Here is a 24661-nt window from a genome sequence, read left to right as displayed (position 1 = left end):
AGAAAACAGATTGTACTGCGCCCGTGTGGGGAAGTTTTGCCTGATGCAACACATTCGCCCTCTAGTGGTCAGCAGTTGGATTGCCTCAAAATATTAATTATTCCCTCTAAGTGGCAGTTTTAACTAAAACAGATAACATTTGTTTAAAATTCTGAAAATCATCAAGAAAATTATATACGGTGCCTGTCACTATTTTATCTTAATATCTCTGTTTTAACATTGATGGAAAATGAAAATGCTTTTATATTTTCCTAGCAATTTTTGACTAAGAAAAAAATATTGTAACCAATTTCTTATGTAATTTCTGGAAATAAACCATACTAATTTATAACCAAATATAAATCCTTGGTTTTACCCTCAGTTATAATGATACCTACTCTTTGAATTCACGGTCATAAAATAAGAGTCAGAATATCTTTAGCCTTCTTGACTGGAGGTTTTGTTTCATTTGTTATGGATTTTAGTTTTTGTTTTCCATGTTGTTTCATTTTGTTTTGGTACCTAAGGCATGAGTTCAGTGGCAAAAAGCACTTAAGAGTCTCAGGGAAGTGATCATCACAAACATGGAGTACTTGAGAAATTGTGTGATTTGTACCGTGTATCTGCTCCCCTAAGACAACAGATGCCTGGCGCTTCCTAGAGTTCACAATTACAGCCAGGGTTTCCTCAGGATGCTCAGAAAAGACTCTGCATGTCCCAGTAATGCTTACACTGTCATAACAGTTTCAAGGGTCAGACATTTTAGTCCTCTAATACCTACTATAATCGGTATTGTGTGCTTAAGCTACTCTTCAGTCACTCTCAAGAGAAATTCAATTTTTCAAAAATACCAGTGTGAGCTGGGCATGGTGTCACTTGCCTGTAATGCCACTGCTCAGGAGACTGAGACAGGGCGGTCACTGGGAATCTGAGGCCAGCCTGGGCTACATAGTGAATTCGAGGCCAGTCTGAATGACATAGCAAGACCCTGACTCACAAAATCAAAAACCTAACCCCCAAAACAAAAATTCCAGTGTTGTGAGAATATCATTTCAATGAAAAAGAGAAATATTTTTATGATTTAAATATATTTCACTTATCTGTAATAGCAAGGAGAAACTAGACTCAAAAATCATATGCAAAACTCAGTTTTATTTCTGTTGTCATAAATAATCATGCCTGGGGCTGGGGTTTTAGCTCAGCAGCATAAGCACCTGCCTTGCAAGCAGGCAGTTGTGAGTTCGATCCTTGCTACCGATAAAAACGAAAAAGACGAAAAAAAAAAAAAAAGAAATAATCACACCTTAGTGAATGGTTTGTCCTTTCATTGATAGTATCAGCATGATGAAATGTTGGTATCACCTATGAAATATGAGAAGTTAAATCATATTTAAGATCTCAAAGATAGTTATTTATTCATGAATACAAGAGACCATAATCAGGTAAATTTAGGAACCACCGTCATTGTGGTATAATAGCAGCCACAAGAGACGATTCCTACAACACGTATTACAGGTAGCAGATTCCTCCTGAAAAATTTGGTGTACATGCCTAAGTGAATTAAAGTGCAAGTATGTATCTTTCTGGCTTATAGCATGAGGTAGATTCAATTCCCATATTCCGAAATCTTTACCTGTTAAGCATAAAATCAGGGAAGGTGTGAGATCATATTTTGAAAATTTTAAATCAGAGAAGGTACAAGATCCTAGAACATATTCTTTCTCCCCCCACAGTCATTTTTATTTTTGCCTTCTAGTCCAAAGTCTTCCTAAAATAAGTACCTTGCAGGAATATCAGGCTATTGTACTATCATAAACATATCAGAAAATAAAATGTTTCAATAAGCCTTCCAGTTTCCTGAAAATATTTAATTACTTATCACTGACATTTTTCTATCTTTCTTTCTTTTCTTCTGTTTTTAGTGACCAAAAAGGCTGTAAAGAAAGATACCAAAAAAATTGTTGCAAAGCCCAAAGAAGAGGCACCACCACCTCCAGGTACTGTAATTAATTAATTAAAAAGCAGTGTTTGATCGGGGATTTAGCTCAACAGCATAAACACCTGCCTGGCAAATGCAAGGTCGTGAGTTTGATCCCTAGTACCAAAAAAAGAAAAAGAAAGAAAACAAGGGGAAAAAGCAGTGTTTCATGGTTTTTTTTCTTGACTAAAATTTTTAAATCTAAATAGTGATGGTTGGAAAAGGAGGGGAGTTTGAAGTCGCAAAAAGTTGACATACTAGACGTCTTCATATATTCTATAAGTTTTAATTATTTAAAATCAACTTAATTTAGAATCAAACTTCAGTGTATGTTCACTATTCTGGCATAGCATATGCATAAGTTACTTTTGTTACTGTGACAAAATACCAACACCAAAAGTTAAAAGAGGATAGATAAATTTGGCTTACAGTTTAGAGAGGTTTCAGTCCATATTCAACAGACTCTAGGGCAGGTCAGCACAGCAGACAGGCCTCACAAAGACAGAGAGCTCACGGCAGGCAGAAGGCAACAGGGAAGTGGCCAGAGCTCTTTCTATTCCTTGTATCTTACCCAGGCTACTGAGGGCAGGTAGCACTCACACCCTTAATCCTAGTGACCTGGAGTCTCGCATTACAATTCCAGGATCACACACTCTAGATTCAGCCACCTCTGACAACCCGCACCCATGACTGATGAGGCTTTGGGGTACATCTAGACACAAGCTGCAAGAGCATAGCATTTCTAATGAGCTAGATTTGGAAATTATGAAGGTGTTGTGATGGTCCCTGGAAAGGGTAGTGTGTTAGAAATAGTCATGCACAATCAAGTGACTAACAGTAATGGACAGGATTATACATAACCGAAAAATAAATGTGAATTTTATGTCTTTGAAGTGCCAGAGGTTCCAAAGAAGCCTCCACCACCTACTACACTGATTCCAGCAAAAGGTAATTTTTAAAAAGTATTACACATCTTTTTCTGTTTATTCTTGAGATTTGTGTTTTTGCTATTTATTTTTAAATATTAGGCTCCCAGTTTAATTGTAAAATTATAGGATCTCCTCTGTCACATTAAAATTAGCAGTAAAATAACTATTTTATATTGCTTCTATTTTAGCTGTAGTTAGAACAGATATTAAAGATCATTTAAATAATGCTCACCTTAAAGGTCTTTCTAAGTCTGTTATGTAAACATGACCAGAGTGATTTGGTTATATGCTGTCTTTATTAAGCCGACTAACAAGTCATATCTGTTGATTAAAAGTGGAGGTTAGCCAGGCATGGTGGTGCACACCTGTAATCCCAGCACTCTTGGGAGACCATGGCAAAAATACCATTAAATTCAGACTTAATCTGGGCCACTTGGCAATGCTCTGTCTCAAAATAAAATGTGGAAAGCACTGCGGACATAGCTCATCGAGAAGGCCCTGGATTCGATCTTCAGTACCTCAAAAAGCAAAAAAGAATGTAGGCTCCAAAGAAATTGTGTTGCAGGGATAACTGGAACTTAAGCTATTTCCCTCAGAAATATTAACTATAAATTCTATACAATTATCAAATATTAAAATGTTTCATGGGAAGAACTAAGAGCTCTGCAAACTGTAGTTCCCACAGAAGAATATAAATTGTGTCCTTTTGATATCACTTACTGAATCCATATTTTTTGACAGTAGAAAAATCCTCAAATCAAAAGGACATTGTGTCTTGATATTCTAGTTTCATACTCAATAAAAAACTTAAATAGAACCTAAATGAAAAATATCATGAATTATCAGAGATCTGATATGCTCAATATTGTTTGACTATTCGGATTTCATTTAGTAAAGCAGTTGGATGTGATTATTATATTAACATTATTTATTTTTATCTGTTTATTTTAGCTCCTGAAATCATTGATGTATCCTCTAAGGCTGAAGAAGTAAAAATAAAAACCATCACTAGACAGAAAGAGAAGGAAGCCGTGTATGAGAAAAAGCAAGCAATCTACGAGGAGAAGAGAGTTTACATAGAATCCATGGTGGAGGAGCCCTATGATGAGCTGGAAGTGGAACCCTACACAGAGCCATTCGAAGAACCCTATTATGAAGAGCCGGAGGAAGACTACGAGGAAGTCAAGGTCCAAGCTAAAAGGGAAGTCCATGAGGAGTGGGAGGAAGACTACGAAGAAGGGCAAGAGTACTACGTGAGGGAAGAGGGCTACGATGAAGGGGAGGAGGAGTGGGAAGAGTCCTACCAGGAGAGAGAAGCAGTTCAAGTCCAAAGGGAGGTTCGTGAAGGTACGGATGACCCGGTGAATTTCCCCCTTTTCCTCATGTCTGCTCAGCTCATGGTATTTTCAGTTCTGTTAGCCAGATTTGCAATAAAATGGTGGGTTCGATTTTTAAGATTAGAAGTCTTTAAAAACTTAATCTATAAAATAAGTCATTTTCTTTAAATTTACTATCAGGCTTTTACGTTATGAATGGATCATTTGAACTAACTTCCAAGTGCTGTTTTCTAATGCAGAAGCTCAGACTTTCACTGTCTTGTTGCAGCTCTGCTCAGACTTGCTTTGAAATCCAGAACTAGGAGTCGTTTTAACAATATGCTACACGATACAGTTCTTCACACAATTATATATTACTCTTAATTTGTATCTTTTGCAATTAATGCAGTCTATTAGTACTTACTTAAACATCCCTGATTATCCTGTGCTTTTATTAAAGAATCACCAGAGAGAAGAGTTCCAGCAAAAGTGCCTGAAAAGAAAGCTCCGCCTCCTAAAGGTGTGTAATTGGAATTATTTAAATAGATCAAAGCACTGACATGATCATGGCTTGTTTGGGAAAAATGTATGAACTGCAGTTCAATCCAATAGGCACAACTTCTTCTCTAAGCTATATTGTCTCCGTGAAAATTCTTTAACAATTTCTAATTCATTTAATAAGATGATTAAAAAGATAATGAAAATGTTATGGTAAATTTAAAATAAATAGAACCGAGATCATGTCAACCCGGAAACTCGTACTTAAAGAGTGTCAAACCTGTCTCTCTCTAAGAAAATTATACGTATATATGTGTGTGTAGAGAGTAAGCGAGGGAATTTTAATAGAAATTCTAAAAGTACTGCAATTTTTTTAAAATGCTTGCAGTTGTAAAGAAGCCAGTAGTTGAAAGAGTCGAAAAGACTACTCGGAGAATGGAGGAAGAAAAAGTTCAAGTCACCAAAGGTATTATTGTTTAAAACATCTCTGGAACCACATACACAAGTAATCTGCTACTTGATATAGACTCACACTAGTTATTTTTACAATCATCTAAACTAAGATATTTTAAAAGTTTGTGCAAAGCAATGTCCTTCAAAATACAAACATATTTGTACATATTTTTAAAGTACCTGAAGTTTCAAAGAAGATTGTTCCACAAAAACCTTCCCGGACTCCAGTACAGGAAGAAATTATTGAAGTGAAAGGTATACATCTTTGTCTTTCAGTTTCAAGCTTTAAACATTTCTACTTACGTATATTTATGCTAAAAAATCTCACAAATCAACAAAATAGCACATTTTTATATAATACACACTTTATGATGAGTTGTACTTATTTAATTAAATAACAATATTCTCTATTTTTGTTTTACTTTTGCTTAAAAATTGCATTTTTTATTGAAGGGAGGTTTTGTGTCTAATAAGTGGTCTTCTAACTTCATTATGCAATCCATTGCACTGCAGATAATATTCCCTATCTGCTCATTCGTATGAATCTTCCCTAATGGATTTGGAAAAGCAATGCATTGTGTGTGAAGAAGTTGTGTCTATTTGATTCTCACTTAATAATATTTCATAAGTGCTGCATGGGTTGTTTGTCCATATAGATCAAAACATAATGGATTGTCTTGTCCATACTGAATTTGTTCTTAAGTTATGTTAACCCGATCTGTGTCTAAAGACTTGAGTACAGCATTACCATTGTGTGTTTCAGCTGATGGCATGTCCTAGGAAAAGGTAGACTAATGTGAAATGCTCTCTTTAAAGTACCAGCTGTGCATACAAAGAAGATGGTTGTTTCAGAAGAAAAGATGTTCTTTGCTTCTCACACTGAGGAGGAGGTGACCATCACAGGTATAAGACAAACCTGAGTTGGGGAACTCAATAGTTTTAGGTGGATTTTTATTCCTCTTCTTCTTTTGTAATTTGTGATCCCGTAAGCACTTCTGTCTTCTTGTAATTCTCCGTCACCTTTCTGACTTCACGTTTGTCTCTGTTTTAATTTTTGTTTTGCTGTTCGCTGTAAGTTATAATTGCCACCCACAGCATGGAATTTCAATAATTAAAATGTACATTTTTTTAAAGTCCCTGAGGTACAAAAGAAAACTGTTACTGGAGAGAAAATTCATGTTGCTGTTTCTAAAAAGATTGAGCCACCACCTAAAGGTATTAGTAGCACAAAGTTTTAAATGTTTATTTAATTTGATAGAAAGTTCACAGTAAGCCCCTGACCACGTTAATGTAAATTAATATGCTCGGTCACACAGTCAGTAGACTTCTAGCCTCAAGGTTCCAGGGACAAGGGGGAGAGGAGGACCATGAGGGAGGCCTGGAGAAAAGAATGAGCTTGCAATAGAGTGACCAGCTATTCAGACATACAATAAATATGCTGGAACCAGCTTACACCCACTGCACAGAGACTATGTTAAATTCTCAGGGATTTTGCCAGTTGGTGGTTTAATACCAGCATTATTAAAAAGTAAGTTATAGAAAGCTTATTAAAAACATGTTGATATATATTCAAAATTCACTGCTTCCCATTTTACTTCATTTTGTTATTAGCATTGATTTGGGATTTCTTTATGCCCATAGTCTGTGTGATAGAAATGCTGTCTACATATTCCCAACTCCAAGACAGTGAAATCATGCTGGCAGCCATGATGGCAGTATTTACCACCACAGAAATCAGAAAAAGCAGCAGCTGCCCTAACCGAGAGTCCTAGACCATATAAAATACGATAATCCAATGCAGTTTTCTCAGACTGCCTTACAAAATAAAGTTGCTAAAAATGGAGCCTTGGAGTTGCTGATACTCATCATCAGGTGGTCTCTTGAGAGATGGGCCCTGGCATCCCTAAGCAGGGTGTCCCTACCTGTCCCTGAGAAAGTACAGGCTCCTGCAGTTAAAGGTGACAATGGTCACGTTTTCTTAGTCACCTTTTAGTCATTTCCATTTATGCTGGTTCCTAATGCATCATTTTCTTGCATTCAGTTGACACAAAAGAGAAATGTCTACATTTTAATTCTGTCTTGAAAGAATGTGTATTTGGTCAAAATGCACAATTTCTCAAGAATGGTGCATTTCTTTTAAAGTCCCTGAGCCACGTAAGAAAACAGTTCCAGAAGAAGTGGTCCTTGTTCCCATTACTAAAGAGGTGGAGCCCCCACCAGCCAAAGGTAGAATAATACTTTTGAAAAAATAACTCTGTCTTCTTGAATCTTTTTTTATGAGATCTATGTGTTGAAAAAATTGCATCTGTAAACCATCTGTAATATAATTATGTGTGTTGATCTTATTAATTTGTGATAATGTGTTCTATACTTATTAGTAACAGTTTTAGACTTCAGACCATGCTAATAGGGTCTCTGTCTGCTTCATGTAATATATGTAATGTCTACATGGTTTTGATGTCTTTAAGATTTCTTCCTATCATAAGTAGAGCATATTAAATTACTTTTTAATTCTTTTATGGAGGATTTATATGTAATCTTAAATGTCTCAGAAAAAAACTAGAATATTCAAACTGTTTCTACAATGCTATCTTTAAAGTTCCTGAGGTTCCCAAGAAACCTGTCCCAGAGGAGAAAAAGCCAGTTCCTGTACCAAAGAAAGAACCCGCGGCTCCCCCAAAAGGTACACAACTGATAACAGGGAGACCTTTGCCCGAGAGGCCGCTCTGTGCTTTGCATGGTCTTCATCTGTATTCTGTGGTTTTTGGATCTGTTTGTTTTCTATGTTTGTTGAGTTTTCAATGTTTGTCAGCTTTGGAGCTGTATTCTGACTTGTGTTATTTATGACCCTGAATATTCCGAAGGCACTTCAAAAAGTATTATCTATGTCAAAGCACTGTCTTAAAATTTTAGTATCTTCCCTCTCTTAAAGAAGAAATATTTGGGAAACTTGTCTTCTGTAGACATGTTTCCAGTAAAAACAGCTATCTTTGGCCCTTTGAATATGAGCCTTTTTCATAATAGAAACACTTTAATGAGTCCTGAAGAGATGGAGGCCGGCAATGACAGCCATCAGGGGTTTGGCAGGAGTGAATGTCAACTATACAAAGGCAGACACAGTATGCTAGCGACTGCCACTCTTCTTAAAAGCCAATGATGGCCAAGTCTTCAATAGTAGGAAATAGATTTGTGGCATTTATTTTCACTGTTCCTTGAGACATTCATTTAATCTCATTGTTTTCATAAATGTTTCAGTTACCTAATTAGCTAGTCAGGTTACCTTTTATATATAGATGCTGGCGCTCACATGTTCCAACTGTAGTATATTGCTAATTCCTTGTTTGTGTTTGGATTTAGCTTTGCATTTTGGTGGTTTTTCTGGGGTCGGGGTTGGTGATAAAAGACCCTATTTTATCAGGGCCACGAAGGTATAACTGCATAAATGTGATCAGTTATTGAGAGATTCAGCAAAAATTCGACAGCATCCTATTAAGGAAAAACCAGACACACCAAAATGTTACATTTTCCCTTTTCTTGATCTCCTAATGCTTCCATTTTCTTCCTGAATTAAATCTGCCTCACTCTTTCTAAAACTTGACTCTTTCAGAATTCTTGGACTTTTTTAAACGAATGACTACAAAATAAATTTTTAAATTATCTCACTTTTATATACAAAAACCATATTGGTAAAATCAATACTAATATCAGAATTATTTGATTATCCCTGAAGGGGACACAAAGATCTCTCTTTTCCTTTGAAACAAATTTATATAGTAACATGTGTGCATGTATAAATGCTGCTTGTAAATGGCATATACATGTATAATTGCCTACCTATGTAACTGTGTTTCCCTAAAACTTAGGCCTAACCAATAAATAATCAGCCTTGAAAACTAGAAGTGAAAAACACCCTAATTACCTATCTTTCCCTTACTGAGGCTGGCAGTTTTGACCTCTAATTTTCAAGGCTGATTACTTTCCAGTTAGGTCTTACTTTGGGGCAAACAAGAAATTATATCAAGACACAACTGCAAGTGCAAATGTGTGGGGGCTCACGAATGTTGCTAAGATGTTTGTTTAGTTTTGGAGACATGGTCTAAAAACTAAGTAGTCCAAGCTAACCTTAAACTCTGGAGACTCAGCCTCCAGAGTACTGGGATCTCAGGCATGTACCATCATGCCTGGCTCTTATTTCAAATAATTATTCCAGATGGTAATGCATGCTGTTAAAATTCATCTTCCATTTAAAAGTCAGTATTACCAAAGCTGAGAATTGATCAGTTAAACCACCTATAACTATTTGGGAAAGGGAAGAGAATCTGTTCAAAAACCATGGAATCTTTTAAGAGAAAAGCACAATGCCCGTATCCACAAAATTTTGTACACACAATTTCCCACAGCCATTGACCATGGCTATTACATTGAGAGATTGGCTCTAGAATAAGTGTTGTCTTAGTTTTTAATACACTATAGGCAAATACCCCCCAAAATCACAAGAGAAATGGGACTGGTAAGTTATATAGACACAATTATTCTATTCCTTGATTTTAAAATAGTCTTAAATTCATTATAATTATATACCTCATTTTGCCATACAAAGATCATTTTCTGTATATAATATCCACACTCTATTGTTTGCCTAGTCACTAATGTGTTTTTAGCAAAAGCAGACAAATATGTAATTAAGGATAAATTCTGTACATAATTTTCTGTTGTATAACTTTCTGTTGCATAACTCATTTGTAATTGTCTAAATGCCACTAAAACATTGTGACAGTTATTGCAGTATAGCCTTCATAACATTAGAGTTAATTTAATTTTCTGCATTATTTTGCTGATGCATAGGTAATCTATACCAATATTAAGGAGCTACATAAAGATTTGTGACTGTGCCTGTGTATACCATTCATAGAAGTGATATATATCTGAATTAAGGTTCTGTTTTATAACTTTAAGTTCCAGAGGTAGCAAAGAAACCTGTCCCTGAAGAAAAGGTTCCTGTCCCTGTGGCCAAGAAAAAGGAAGCGCCCCCAGCTCCAGGTAGGATGATTTGATTAATCAACAAGCCCTAGTTTTCTGTCTTGAGTGCAAAACATTGTGTTTATCTGTTAACTGAGTTAGTTTAATTCAAACTGAATGTTTTATGGTGAGTGAGAACTCAAAAATGTCTGTCTGTCCCTGTACTTCCTTATAAAATAACTATGTACAGCATTAGCTGCTCTGGAAAATATAAAGTCAACTTTAAAAAATGTCTTTTCAAGTTCCTGAGATACAGAAGAGAGTTGTCACAGAAGAAAAAATAACTGTCATTACTCAGAGAGAGGAATCTCCACCAGCAGCAGGTACTTCTTCCCATCTCCATGAAATAACTTTGTCTTCCCTTCAAGCTTCTTTAATTGCATGTCTTCTTGATTGGATCTGCCGGGTTTATACTGCTCATTTATTTTGCCTTTCTGATAATTTATAAATTGAATACTGTTCTTTAAGTGCCAGAAATACCAAAGAAGAAAGTTCCTGAAGAAAAACGACCTGTGCCTCAAAAAGAGGAAGAAGCTCCTCCACGGAAAGGTATTGTCTCTTCATCTTTGCAAGAACCATCTTTATATAATATTATGCTCCAAAAACACCCAAAAAAAGGGTGTATTTTGTGGTAGGATGACCTTGTGGGTGTGTATCTGTGGTGTGTACTGGGTTAAGTGAGATACGCTGAAGCTCTAAATATGCATATTTCTAAAGTACCAGCTCCACCAAAGAAACCTGTCCCAGAGGAGAAAGTTCCAGTGCCAGTTCCTGTAGCTAAGAAAGCTCCTCCTCCCCGAGGTAGGATCTGTCTCAGTTCTCTGGTGGAAATATGTTAGCTTGTGAATTCTTGTTTTTTCTGTCTGGTCTCTTCCTGTACATATCATCTGTCTTGTTTCCGAGAGACCTGCGTGTGTATAAATTTGTGATATGTGACTTGTTCTCCTGTTTTGCTAGCAAGAATAGTATGTTATACAAATCTCCCAAAATACTAAGGAAAGAGAGTTATTAAAATTCTTGCATTTTAAACTCCAACTTTAATGCTTTTTTAAAGCTGAAGTTTCTAAGAAAACTGTTGTGCAAGAGAAAAGATTTGTTGGTGAAGAAAAACTATCGGTTGCCATTCCTCAGACAGTGGAAGTCATGCGACATGAAGGTACATCATCACCGGAAGTGAGGGAGGAAGGAGTCTGTGCGTTTCCTCAAGTCTTCTTTTCTCCTCCATGTTTGTTTACCTCCGAGCCTGTCTTTCTCAGTTACTCACAAAGGCTCCTCTTATCTATGTTTTGGAGTGTGTCTACCTGTTGTTCCCTTCCCCATGTGCTTGTTTACCTTTGATCTTGTCTTTGTGAGTTACTGCCTCTTACCTTGGTTTTGGAATATATCTACATGTCTTAGCATTCTGAAACTCTTTTGTGTCTACAGTACTTCTCAATTATTCTAAGAAAGTGAATGTGCTGCTGAAGTGTGACCACTATGGAAGTGGTTGCCCTTGGAGATGATTGAAGTATTCCTGTCAGTCTTGGGCAGTCCTGTCTCCTCCTCTTAAAGCAGCCTTCTCCTTCTTGTAGTGAGGAAGTCTTATGCCCCAAACAGATAGAAGAGCTGATATCTATCTGTCATGAATGCATGGCCCTTACTCATATTCCAGCTGCTGAAATTAAATTATCTGTTAACATATCTGCAGAGGAGGAATGGAGCTACTCAGAAGAAGAGGAAAGAGTCTCTGTTTCAGTTTACAGAGAAGAGGAGAGAGAGGAGGAGGAGGAAGTGGAAGTTACAGAATATGAAGGTAAACAGCCAAAAGGACTAGAGATGATCTGGATTCTTAATGTTTTCATTCACAGATTGCTTGTTACACTAGAGAAAAATAACACAGAGTCAGTGATCATCTACTGGCCTCATTAGCTGTATTTTTTTGAGCAAAACACGAGACTCAGGAGTATTATACATTAAAATGTCATTCAATGTATTTATTTATTCATTTCTTCTTGGCTATATGGGGAAGAAAGTCTTCATGTTTATATGTAACTAACAGTGATAGGTATTCCAATATACATACACCTTTTCATCAAATAGAACAGCTTCAGCATGAGGGGACATATAAATTTCATGTTGGTAATCTCATGTCTAGATGATGTTTCTTTCTTTCTTTGTGTGTGTGTGTGTGTGTGTGTGTGTCTGCTGAAAACTTTTATTATCTCAGAGTGTCAGTGGGTTGGCAATGTGGCCATCATCTAGCTAGGATCTCTATTTCAAGGTTTTTCACCAGGTTGCAGTCAAGGTGTGAACTATAGTGGAGTCTCAATAGTGGTTCAATAGATTTGCCTCTGAGCTTCTGTGTTGTTGGTAGAACCTCATTCTTTGGAAGGCTCTGAGAGCTCCCATTCCCTGTGGCTATTGCCAAGAGGCTGCCCTCTGTTGTTGGCTGTGTGGGCCTTTCCAATCTGGTGTCTTGCTTTCTCGAAGGTTGCTAACAAAGAAAGCAATAGAGCTACTTCAGAAAGATGCTGTTCCTTAAACATTTTTTTCTACCACAATCCACATATAGACATGTATATTTTATAATACATACATGTTTGCATATTCATGCACATACATATCTGAAGCAATATTATCCTTACACTGTACTATGTACTTTGAATTTTTATTCTGTTCATTTCTATTCTAATCTATTACAAGTGAAAATGATAATCCCCTAAATGGTTTACACAAGTGACTAATATGTCCTAATAGTTTAAAAATGAACAAGAAAATATATTGCCTCATAACTTTTCAGAAGTCAAGCCCAAATTCATGGATCTGAAACACTGGGCCAGGAGCCTTTCCTCTATTTTACATTTGGAGAAAACAATAATGTAATTTACATAAACACAACAAATAACATAAGCATAACACATAATCAATTCTGTAATACCTTGTTATTCAGATCATCTCATGCCTACAATGCCAGTTTTCAGTATTTTTTGAGGGCTGATCAGCAAACACCTCATTAGATATCTTTTCAATGAATTCAGTCACTATTAGATTTCCTGCTGAAAAGCCAACATTCTGACTAAAGCTGTAGATCCAAAAACAACATTGCTAATAAAGTCTTCAAGTAGCACTGCTTTGAAAGGAAATAATTGAGCTTCATAAAAAATTTAACTGTCTTTCTAATGAAAAGATGATTAAAATTGCTTCCCATTTTGTTGCTCTAAAGTACATCCCTGGCCAAAAATCCTGCCCCACACCCTGTGCCTTTCTCTATTTGAAAGACAAGTCCCTGTGAAACTCAGAAGGTACAGCTTTAATGCAATTGCTTAGAACAGAACAGGTTGGGTGTGACTCTCACCGGAAGCCCACTGGTTCTATTATGCTTCCTGGAAGAGGCCATGATGGAAGGCATAGTTGGGAATCCTGTAGATTCAGAGAGGACTCTATCCCTTATAGAAATTTTTGGAAAACCAAACATAATGTACATGCAAGGAAAGTTTTCATTGTCGGGGACTGATTTCCATTTTTTACAGTACACCCTATATAGTTTCCTTCAGATCTCTAAACTCTAGCTAAAAAAGAGACCCTTTGTGATGGTTTCACGTCTTCTTCATTAAGCTGAAAAGATGGGTGACCTGTTAGATTTACTTTCACGGTAAAAAAGCAGATGTCTTTTTCATTGGACATCTCTATTCTGTAATTAACTTTATTCATGAGGGTTCAGAAATCACATGAAGTCTCTGTCATTTTTTTTACCTTAACTACCTTCAGCAAAATTGGGGGGGGCAGATGAAATATCTTACAATTTGCTTTTGAATCCTGTATTATTTTCTGCTCTGCAGCCTTCCAATCTAGAGTGTTGGGTTGTATTTTGAAAATCACCATCAAATTCTTGTTTCTTGTTTCTTTTATCATCTGAGTTAGTTTTCACCTTCCACCTGTCCTGTTATTCCTTTGAAAAGAAGCAGTATCTTGTTATCATATACTTAAACATTAAATTAATGAATCTTTTTCACACTTTGTATTAAGGCACACACTTTGATTAAAATATTTTCAGAGTACATTAAGAGGCAACATTCATGTACTCAGCAAATGTCAAAGTTTTGCTATTTTAATTACTCTTCAGAGTGACAAATTACTGCTAAAATTAAATGTGAAAAACACTATAATATGACTCCCTTAAAATTAATGTTTTTAAAGTGATGGAAGAGCCAGAGGAAGAATATGTTGTAGAAGAAAAGCTGCACATTATTTCTAAAAAAGTGGAAGCTGAACCAGCTAAAGGTATACAGACTCTTTCATTGAATTTACCCCTCCATTGGTTTATCCCATTCATTTTGTTATCATATAGCTGGTTTATCTTCTATATTGCAAAGCTTGATAAATAGCATGACTAATGAAAAGAGTCTTTTTCTTTTTAAAAATCTGGACATTTTCTACAAATACATTTTGTAATCTTTTCAAGTGCCTGAGAAGAAAATTATACCAAAGCCAAAAGTTCCTGCCAAAATTGAGGAGCCTCCACCCCCAAAAGGTATAATCTCTCTCAAAAACATACAGTACCATTTGTCTTGGGGCTGGGGATTTAGCTCAGCGACATAAGCACATGCCTTGCAAGTGTGAAGTCCTGAGTTCGATTCCTGGTACTGATTTAAAAAAAAAAAAGGCAAAAAAAAAATACAGTACCATTTGTCTTAATAGGTAAAATAATGTATTTAGCTTGCATTGTCTGATCATTTTTGTTGAGTGTAGTCATTAATGTGTGTGTATGTGTAATCTTTACAAAAATGAGTGTTAAGCCCCCCACCAATGTCACTTCTTAAGGTAACACAAACTAATATTCTTAAACCTCATCTTTCTAAAGTTCCTGAGCCACCTAAGAAAATCACGCCAGAGAAGAAAGTCCCTGCTCCAGTTCCTAAAAAGGAAAAGGTGCCGCCAGTTGCAGGTATATAAGGTTTTACTTTATTCTTGAATAATGCCTGTCTTTTTTTAATCTTAAATTGACTCTTCAAATTTTCACCACAAGAATATACTTGTATCTACATCTGGTGCATTTCATACTGTGTTTGACCATGTTGCCTGATATCTTTTAAGTACCAGAAGAGCCAAAGAAACCAGTTCCAGAAAGAAAGGTTCCTCCAAAAGTGGTTAAGACAGAAGAACCTCCCCCAGCTAAAGGTAAACAAAGTCTCTGGGCACAAGACATTAGGAACATGATGTCTTGTCTTTCTCAGTCTGCTGTCCTTTATGTCACATTTTCTTATCTGTAGATATTTGGTGTCTATTTGTCACAGTGGTGTATCATCGCCTTGTCTTTGGGTAGAATATCATTTGTGATGTTTGGTTGTGTATGCTTTGTAAACTCTTCTACTGTAAAATCACATTACCTTCTGGCTAATATATATTTGAAACACTCCACTTCAAGTAATGTAATTCTCTAACCCTAAAATTATCTTTTAAGTGACTGAGAGACACATGCAAATTACTCAGGAAGAAAAAGTTCTTGTTGCTGTAACTAAAAAGGAGGAACCTCCAAGAGCAAGAGGTACATCAGCCCTCTAATCTGAGCGGAGTCATCCTTGCCATCTTTACTAAGCACACTGATTATGGGTGTGGGGTTTTGTGCACTTTGTTCTTGTTTTATGTGGGAAGTAATGGACTGTCCAATCCTTTGTGTTCAGACTACTACCATATGATTGCCTTTTTGTGTTTTGAATGAGGGAAACAATTCTTTAAAATAAAATCTGTCTTTTAAGTGCCTGAAGAGCCTAAGAGAGCTGTCCCAGAAGAAAAAGTTCCAAAACTCAAACCTAGAAGAGAGCCAGAGCCACCGCCTAAAGGTATACTGACTCTTTAAAGAAATGGATATAAGCATCGAACTATGGAAACTAATCTAGTATATTTGCAAATTATACTATAGAATTGAAATCTTAAATTTTCTGCCAGTACAGCTTATGAAAACACCTTAGAATTAAGATGAAGAAACTATTTCTGTAACACTAATTTCTCTCAAATGCTTGTTGGTATTTTGATGGTCACTGTTTCTTCTGTGTAGTTGTCTTTTTTAGCTCTCTCGTATGTAGTAATTGATCTTGCTGTAGTCATTCAATACCTTTGAAGCATTAAACTTAGAAAAAATTCTAAGTATATTAGTGCATGTTTATTATTAAGTCTGTTGATTTTTTTTCTTGCCATGTAAGTGAAACATTTAATGGAGCACAATTATGACTGTTTTTGTCCTTGGATTAGTTGGACAGAATTCCTCTTAGCGCATATATTTGAGAATCTTACAATTTACTTTTAATAATTACTCTTTTAAAGTGACTGAACTGAGGAAAAAAGTTGTTGCAGAAGAAAAAGTATCCATTCAAGTTCCAAAGAGAGAACCTCAACCTCCAAAAGGTATATGAAGCTTTGATTAAATTACATAAAGCATGAAACAATGACTCTGCCTTCTGAGTCCCAGTTTGACTCCTGTACTTTGTTGCCTAAGCATAGGGACTTGAACATTTGAAATCCCAGTTAGTAAATATATATTTTATAATACCTTGACCAGACCAGCCAAAGACAGACAGGTCTCCCCTATCCAGCGCATAAAATCCATCACAAAACAACAAAACCAAACTGTCGTGATCATCCCTGACTGGATTTCAAATAAAATTCTACCTGTTGTCAATATTATTCTAGAAGTAAGTGTGATAGAAGAGAAGAAATGGTCATACACCCGAGAAGAAGAAATCATTTCAGAAGAACAGGAAGAGGCATATGAGGCATATGAAGAATATGAAGATTATAAACCATTAGAAGAGTATGAACCAACAGAAGAATATGACCAATATGAAGATTACGAGGAGCGTGAGTTTGAACACTATGAAGAATATGTCACAGGTAGGAGCAAAACGATAAACCCAAAACCACATGACATATGTGCAGACTCCATTAGAACAAAATAAAAATGTGCATGTCCAAAGAAATTTGGAAACAACTTTTTTTTTCACTTGGGAAATTCAGAATATTTTTTCCTGGATAGCTTTTGGGGTGGGGGAGTCTCTATTAATACTCTTATAAGATTACTCTTGGTTCCTGTCATTGAAAGTTGACAATAGCTGCTTCAAAAGTAATGACAATGGAGATCACATTTGTAGTCATAGAGTTCTGTTTCTGAAGAATTTATTTAGAGAGTCAATTTCACAGGAATTTCTAAATGAATCAGTATTATTTTACTAATGTACTTTCTAATGTTTCAAAGCCTAACTTTGAGAATTTGCTACATAGATTTACAGATAGCATTAAAAATTAATATTGTGGATGGAGGGCTTTTAGTCACAATTTTGTATATCTCAAGTGAAGTGAGAATTTTAATATATGAGACAGTTACAATTACCTAAGTGAAATAAATAGCAAGAGAAACACAAGCTGTCTTTCAGAGCTTGTTCTTTGTGTATTTCTAATTCTTACCCCTAGCGGCTATAAGCTATACTGTAAATAAAAGATGTATTATTTTAATTCTTGGACTTGATTTAAGAAATATTATTTATTTATGTTGTAAGGTCTAACATTAAATACCTTGTCTATATTTTTAAAGAACCTGAGAAGCCTGTGCCAGTAAAGCCTATCCAGGAAGAACCACTTCCCACAAAACCAAAACCTCCACCACCTAAAGGTAGAGTATGAAAAACACCAGTTGAGACCTTTTGTTCCCCGCGTGTGTCTACTGTAACTGTATGTCAAAGTAGCAGTGTGTGAATCACGTGCATTGGAAATTTTATGTTGTGTATTGCATTACTTAGCTTTTCATTCTTATTAACTCTTGAGAGATCCAGTTCCTTTTCTAAAAACTCTTAATGTTGGATATATTTTAAAGTGCTGAAGAAAGCTGTCCCTGAAGAAAAAGTACCTGTGCCCATACCTAAGAAACTCAAACCTCTGCCATCCAAAGGTACATTGCAGGGTAGTAACTACCCCGAGCAACTTTGTCATCTCTGTTCTGTCACTGTGTCTTATCATCTCATCTGTTGATCTCTGTTGTAATTCAGTAGACTGTCCTGGTCCTGATTCTTACATTTCAGTTTTTTACATATATTTATTACAAAGTGTTCATAGGGTTGGTCTTAATGCTGTTTAATAATTAATATCTTTAAAGTGCCTGAAGAACCAAAGAAAGTTGTTGAAGAAAAAATAAGTATTTCAATTACCAAACGTGAAAAACAGCAGGTGACTGAACCAGCTGCTAAAGGTATATGTTCTTTCCTAGACTGTGGCTTTTTGTAATGTCTCTTTTGAAAATGATACACCTAAGTTTCTCATTACATTGTTTTTATGCTTTCTAAAATTAATTGTTAAAAGTAGGTTAGTACAAGATGAGAAGATACTGTTATCTTTAGAAAGAATAATTAATTATATCCACTGCCACTTATTTAATAGCTGTATTATGCCACATGGCTACGATATGTATAAAATAGAATGTCAGTATTCAAAATCAGTGACCATATGTCATATTACTAAGATATTCAAACTGATATAATAATATAAAAATGATCACCAAAGTCTAATAAATCTTTTGTCATTCTAAAATCATTTTAAAGTTTAAAAAACAAGCTAATTCAATATCTGGGCACTTTTTTCTGACTTATTCTAAGTATGAAATAACTCCCTTGTAAGTACAGGAAGCGTATTTTCCCAGAAGGAATTTGTCTTCTGAATAACAGATGCTTCTTACAAATAGAGATACTTGAACACTATCATTTCATTCCTTGACCGCCACCTCATGCTTACTTCTATAGATTTTCATTTCTGTGAGGTTCAGAGTGCTTTCCATAATAACCATAAAGTTCATTAGAGATGAGCAATTGTACGTGTGCTGCTTTAGCGTCAGCTACAAAATTATTCTCTCAGCTTAAATTACAACAAAGCTAGTATTGACTGGGTGGCCTGTTTCTGAAAATAAAATTTCCTTACTCTTAATGTTTCAAGTGCCCACGAAGCTCAAGAGGGTTGTCCCAGAAGCAAAAGTTCCTGTCCTTAAAAAGGAAGTAACTGCTCCTGTTAGAGGTACTTAATACCTCCTGTTTTTTAATCCGTTGTTTGTCTTCTTTGCTGTTGAATTCATGTTCAGTTCTATGTGTGAAGATCTTTTTTTTTGGGGGGGGGGGGAGACACAATTATTCTTGCATTTGCTATAAACGGACCTGTGTTCCTAAAGCATCTTAATTTTATTGAGTAATGGGAAAATATCTTTAAAGTGCCAGAAGTGCCTAAAACACGAGAACCTGAAGAAGTTGCCTATGAAGAGGAAGCTGAAACCTACGAAGAGGAATATTTTGTAGAAGAAGCAGAGGAGTATGTTCACGAAGAAGAGTACATTCATGAAGAGGAGTACATTCACGAAGAAGAATACGTGCACGAAGAGGAAGAGTACCTTCGTGAAGAAGAGGAGCTTGTAACTGAGGAAGAAGTGGTGCCCGTGATACCAACCAAAGGTAGATGATCTCTCCTGTGAAGGGACGTGCAGCAGCGACTTTGGAGTTTGGGTGTCTGACTTGATAAAATTTTGGGAGGTTATTAGCACCAATGACCAACTCTGCTTACTTGTAGAGACAGACAGTTTTAGATGTGAAGTATGATATCAGCAGCTGCTTTTTGCATTTTATATCTTTTTGGTATCATTCCCACAATTCTTAATAATATCTTTAAAGTGCCTGAAGTGCCTAAGAAGCCCGTTCCGGAAGAGAAGAAACCTGTTCCTGTCCCCAAAAAGAAGGAAGTGCCACCAGCAAAAGGTATACCACCATTCAGATGATGGGTTTATAGGAGACTTAATCTGCCTTTTAATAATTAACTCTCTTCTGAGCACAAAACCTTTGTGTGTGTTGTTATCTATTGCTAAAACCATTAAATGTGCTTTATGTGGAAGTGTTGCTATTCAAAATCAGAACTTAATGATAAACAATGTCTTTAAAGTGCCTGAGATTCCTAAGAAGCCAGAGGAGAAAGTTCCTGTGCCAGTTCCTAAAAAAGAGAAAGCTCCACCAGCTAAAGGTACATCTCTATAACCCATCAGCACAATACTACAATAATTTACCCATACAGTGTAACTTGATGAGTTACAGCAGTCTTTTTCCCTGACAATATTAATATTATTAATGCCAAGATAAGAACCACTCAGCTAGTCACAGGATCAGGTTACCATATATTCTTCCATGAATTCTGCCATTTAAGCATGCTTGTTCTTAATGCTTGGCTCCTCTCTCTTCCTGTCTTACTTGACAAGGTTTCACTATATAGTTCAAGCTGACCTTGAATTCACAGCTCCTTCTCTTTAGTGGAAATTGCTTAGCATATAATAAACTATTTGCCAATGTCAAAATATCCAAAGCCATCATGTGTTGTCTTTATCATCAGTCTGTGTTGTTTCAGTGTTTTAACTTTTGTGTATTGCCTGTCCCTTGTTTTGTGGATATTATTTTCAGTCTTCAATTGAAATTGTTACACTATTTGGTGATGCTTCACAATTAAGGTCTCACATTGCTAGATTCTGATCTATTGATGGAAAATGTGACAGTAATTCTCTTTGATGTCTTTGAAGTTCCTGAAGTGCCCAAGAAAGCTGTACCAGAAGAGAAAGTACCAGTACCAGTTGCTAAAAAGGTGGAAGCTCCACCAGCCAAAGGTACATGAAATTGCAATGTCACTGAAATTTTTATGTCCTATTTTAATAGAAGTAAGACAATAAATTTCAATGTCACTGAAATTTTTTATGTCCTATTTTAATAGAAGTAAGACAATAATTTTTTTCAATTCTGGGCTCTTAAGGATACAACTCTTTTACAGTATAGAAAACAAAAGATTGTATTTTAAACATGAAGTGCTTCTTGAAATTTCTGTCATATTTTTGTAACTTATCTCGAGCTTTTAAAGCTATACTTAGACTCAATGTTTTCACTGAAAAAGACTTTTCTCTAAATCATTTCTTTAAAGTGCCAGAGGTGCCCAAGAAACCTGTGCCTGAGAAGAAGGTTCCAGTTCCTGCTCCTAAGAAAGCAGAGGTTCCACCTGCAAAAGGTACATCACTTCATCATTTAAAGTACACGGGGAGTCACTTTGTATGTTTCACTTTTGTATTTCGAATAACTATTTGTAAGAGGACAATACGTGATTTCTTACTGTTTATTTTTTCTTTGAAAGTATGTATTATTTCTACCCATTTTCTGTTTTGTTTAGTCTTTCTTTAAATAAATTTTTTTAAAGTACTTGGGGAGAAACATTACATCAGGCACTCATGTGCAAATTTTTCTGTAGTACAGTGTTAAAAAATTTTTAAAAAGTGCCTTGTTAAAAATGGTAAGTGTTCTATGATTCTTTTTATAACCTATGGCTGTGAGACAATGTAAGAGAACACTTTTTAAAGACAAATACTATTTTTAAAGTGCCTGAGGTGCCAAAGAAGCTTGTCCCAGAAGAAAAGAAACCAACACCTGTTCTGAAAAAAATGGAAGCTCCACCACCCAAAGGTACATTAATCTCTAATAGAACTAGAGTAAAAAGGAAAATTAATGCATTGTTACACAGCCTCACTAATTATAACTAATGCTATGCCATATGTATTTTGATAATTGGTGCTTTATGAGCTTAGAACATTTGCTTTTCCTGTTGTACCGTGGTCATGAATATTTGACATAAAAGTGATGCGTGTGCAATTGAATGAATATCTTTAAAGTTACAAAGAAACGTGAAGTAGTCCCAGTTCCTGTTGCTCTGCTTCTGGAAGAGGAAAAGGAAGTTCCACTTGAGGAAGAAATTCCTCCTGAAGAGGAAATTTTACCTGAGGAAGAGGAAGTTCTTCCTGAGGAAGAGGAAGTTCCTGCAGAGGAAGAGGAAGTTCTTCCTGAAGAAGAGGAATTTGGACCTGAGGAAGAAGAAGTTCTTCCAGAAATTAAACCTAAAGTGCCAGTACCTGCACCAGGTAGAGCAGCTCTTCTTGGAACCAGACCTCTTTTATGTTAAATTCTGTCTGTGGGTCCATCTTTTTGTTGATTTCTGATTTTATCCGTCCTATTTTATTGTCTATGTTAGCCACCATCTAAATCTTGGAAAACATTCCAGATATGTCCTCTTAATATTGGGCATCTACACTGTGTGTCTGTCCACTTTAAATGACCTAAATGTCTTTTCAGATTTCATGATATGAAATGTTAGCTGTTTGTGGACTTATTCTTACATGTCCTTGTTACATACCATGTTGTATTTGTGGAGTTTTTTTTAAATGTGTTAAAATGTTTTTTTAAGTGCCTCAAGTAACAAAGAAAACTGTACCAGAGAAGAAAGTCCCTGTTCCCGCTCCTAAAAAAGTGGAACCTCCAGCACCTCCCAAAGGTATACTCCCCCAGGCTGTATGTGCATTCCTCACCCTTAGCTGGACCAGATAAGTTGGAAGGGAACAAAAAATATTTTAAAACTGTATAGGACACTGATAGGCATTTCAGAAAAATGAGTGCTATCGTATTCAAGAACAAAAGTGAAAGGAAGTGCTGTCCCCTAATTGCCATAAAAATTCAACCTGCTTTTCTATAATTTCATTAATCATAATTTTTTGTATAGCTGTTTTATAAAGCTAAATTATTTCTAAGGGAAATTACATGAAAAATATAACACACAAATGTGCTTAGATTTCATCCTCTGGTCATATATATTAATCAACCTTTGTAAACCTAGCTGAAAAGAAAAAGAAAATCTAGTATGTTTACACAGCACTGAGTCTTAGTTCATGCCTTGTTATACATGTGTAAACAGTACCCCAATAGGTTTTGATTTTAGTCTTCTTGGCTTTGGACTTTCGTATATTACTCTGAGAAAGTCTTTTAATCAATTCAAGCCTCAACTTTTTCTCTCATAAAATGGAGTACTTATATGAACCCTACTAAGCTCAGATAGTATTATAAGGATAAAAAAGATGTAAAGCTCCCCATTGTTGAAGGACTAGAAGCACGATCATGTTTTCTGCAAAAGATAATGGAACCACTACTTGAAATAAGCATCACCCTTCCCCCCATGCAGTCATGTAATCAATGAAATGTAAAGGCTGGTCTTTTCCTCAATTTCAAATATTCTGAAATAGCTTATTGATAGCATAACACATCTGCATCTAGTCATTCAGATAATCAAGTAGGTTTCTTGTCCATTACTCTGCAAAGCTCAATAACTCCATCTATTTCGGATTCCAACTTACACTAGTGCCCCATCCCCAGCAACTGTTGCATGTTGGTCTTTCCGTGTGTGGACTTCTTGGTTTCCCTCTTTCTTATCTCTCAAAATAAATTCTTATCACGAAATGTCTTTAAAGTACCTGAGGTCAAGAAGAAAGTACCAGAGAAGAAAGTAGTTGTGCCCAAGAAAGAGGAAGCTCCTCCTGCCACAGGTACAGCTGTTCCCAAGAGCTTTAGCCACTGCTGTTTCTTTCCTTTACTTATAAAGCTCAAAACATCTTGTTCAGTACTGGTTAACATAATTTATGCTGTTGCTGTGTCTGTTGTCTTTGTGTTTGTGAAACTGAAATTACAAAATAAAATAATATCTTTAAAGTGCCTGTGGTACCTAAGAAACCAGAACCAGAAAAGAAGGTGCCTCCTCCTGGTCTAAAGAAAGCAGTGACTCCCCCTGCCAAAGGTACATCATCCCTGACCGGATGTATTTGCTGCGGCCATGTTGAACTGTGGTCTTCACACAGGATGTTCAACATAAATGTTTCTGCTGTGTGATCTGTCTTTGACATTCATCATGTGTTGCACTGTTGTATCTAAGTTGGTGTTGTGTTAGGATTTCCTACATGTGTTGATGTGTTGTATATGTTGTTTCTGTCTGTGTTTTTTCTCAAAATAAAAAATCTTTAAAGACCCACAGAGACTACAAAACCAATCTCCAAAGTACCCGTTGCTCTTCCTAAAAAAAACAAGACTCCAACAGTAAAAAATAGAACAGCTCTTTCTACTGGGTCCTTAATCTTAAACTACAAATGTCTTTATTCTTCTTGTATTAACTAATTCTGTGAAATGTCAATGTGTCATCTTGTGCATGTGTATTGTGATAATTACTCTCTTGTTCTGAAAATGGGAAGCATGGTCTTCATGTATTCTTCTTTGGTTCTTGGATTTTAAGTGCCTAAAATGCTCAATATCTTTTAAGTTCCTGAGGTACCTAAGAAGGTGGAAGAAAGGCTGATTCCTCCTAAAGAAGAAGTTCCACCAGTAGAAGGTAGATGACTTTCTAAGAAAATAGCATGTCAGAGTCATCATTGTTTAATACTTGCAGGACATAAATGACTTTTTTATCCCAGGAAATAAATATATGCAGACTCTAAAAAAAATTATTTACCTAATAGAAACTAGGCAGGCAAACTAACACCGTTAGAACCTCTTTCTTGTGTGTGTAGTCTATTTACTGTTTGTTACTGTATACGTTTTATTTCAGTGAAAAATTTTGATTTGGCAGTGGGAAATTTTTCATCAAATGATTTG

At 35.9% G+C, this 24661-nt stretch overlaps 1 protein-coding gene across 1 annotated transcript in view; it reads left to right on the top strand.

The window, feature by feature from the left end:
* The window catches only part of Ttn (titin), a 267085-nt gene that overhangs the window by 104821 nt on the left and 137603 nt on the right, over nt 1–24661 (top strand). Inside the window, exons 110-148 of the mRNA XM_063259376.1 lie at nt 1902–1976; nt 2852–2905; nt 3838–4233; nt 4663–4722; nt 5089–5166; nt 5331–5408; nt 5970–6056; nt 6288–6368; nt 7296–7379; nt 7753–7836; nt 10110–10193; nt 10415–10495; nt 10641–10721; nt 10890–10973; nt 11227–11328; nt 11860–11964; nt 14349–14432; nt 14614–14682; nt 15013–15096; nt 15246–15329; nt 15613–15696; nt 15908–15991; nt 16473–16553; nt 16839–17039; nt 17737–17814; nt 18016–18090; nt 18295–18387; nt 19125–19202; nt 19394–19630; nt 19847–19930; nt 20112–20189; nt 20737–20820; nt 21129–21212; nt 21578–21661; nt 21868–22113; nt 22437–22523; nt 23491–23565; nt 23730–23813; nt 24330–24398. Of these exons, the coding sequence (XP_063115446.1) occupies nt 1902–1976; nt 2852–2905; nt 3838–4233; nt 4663–4722; nt 5089–5166; nt 5331–5408; nt 5970–6056; nt 6288–6368; nt 7296–7379; nt 7753–7836; nt 10110–10193; nt 10415–10495; nt 10641–10721; nt 10890–10973; nt 11227–11328; nt 11860–11964; nt 14349–14432; nt 14614–14682; nt 15013–15096; nt 15246–15329; nt 15613–15696; nt 15908–15991; nt 16473–16553; nt 16839–17039; nt 17737–17814; nt 18016–18090; nt 18295–18387; nt 19125–19202; nt 19394–19630; nt 19847–19930; nt 20112–20189; nt 20737–20820; nt 21129–21212; nt 21578–21661; nt 21868–22113; nt 22437–22523; nt 23491–23565; nt 23730–23813; nt 24330–24398 (3921 nt within the window). The remainder of the gene's footprint in view (nt 1–1901; nt 1977–2851; nt 2906–3837; nt 4234–4662; nt 4723–5088; nt 5167–5330; nt 5409–5969; nt 6057–6287; nt 6369–7295; nt 7380–7752; nt 7837–10109; nt 10194–10414; nt 10496–10640; nt 10722–10889; nt 10974–11226; nt 11329–11859; nt 11965–14348; nt 14433–14613; nt 14683–15012; nt 15097–15245; nt 15330–15612; nt 15697–15907; nt 15992–16472; nt 16554–16838; nt 17040–17736; nt 17815–18015; nt 18091–18294; nt 18388–19124; nt 19203–19393; nt 19631–19846; nt 19931–20111; nt 20190–20736; nt 20821–21128; nt 21213–21577; nt 21662–21867; nt 22114–22436; nt 22524–23490; nt 23566–23729; nt 23814–24329; nt 24399–24661) is intronic.

Source organism: Cavia porcellus, unplaced genomic scaffold, assembly GCF_034190915.1.
Source record: "Cavia porcellus strain 051 isolate PalLab524CR breed Dunkin Hartley unplaced genomic scaffold, mCavPor4.1 scaffold_12, whole genome shotgun sequence".
NCBI lineage: Eukaryota > Metazoa > Chordata > Mammalia > Rodentia > Caviidae > Cavia > Cavia porcellus.
This window is presented reverse-complemented; position numbering and strand designations above follow the sequence as displayed.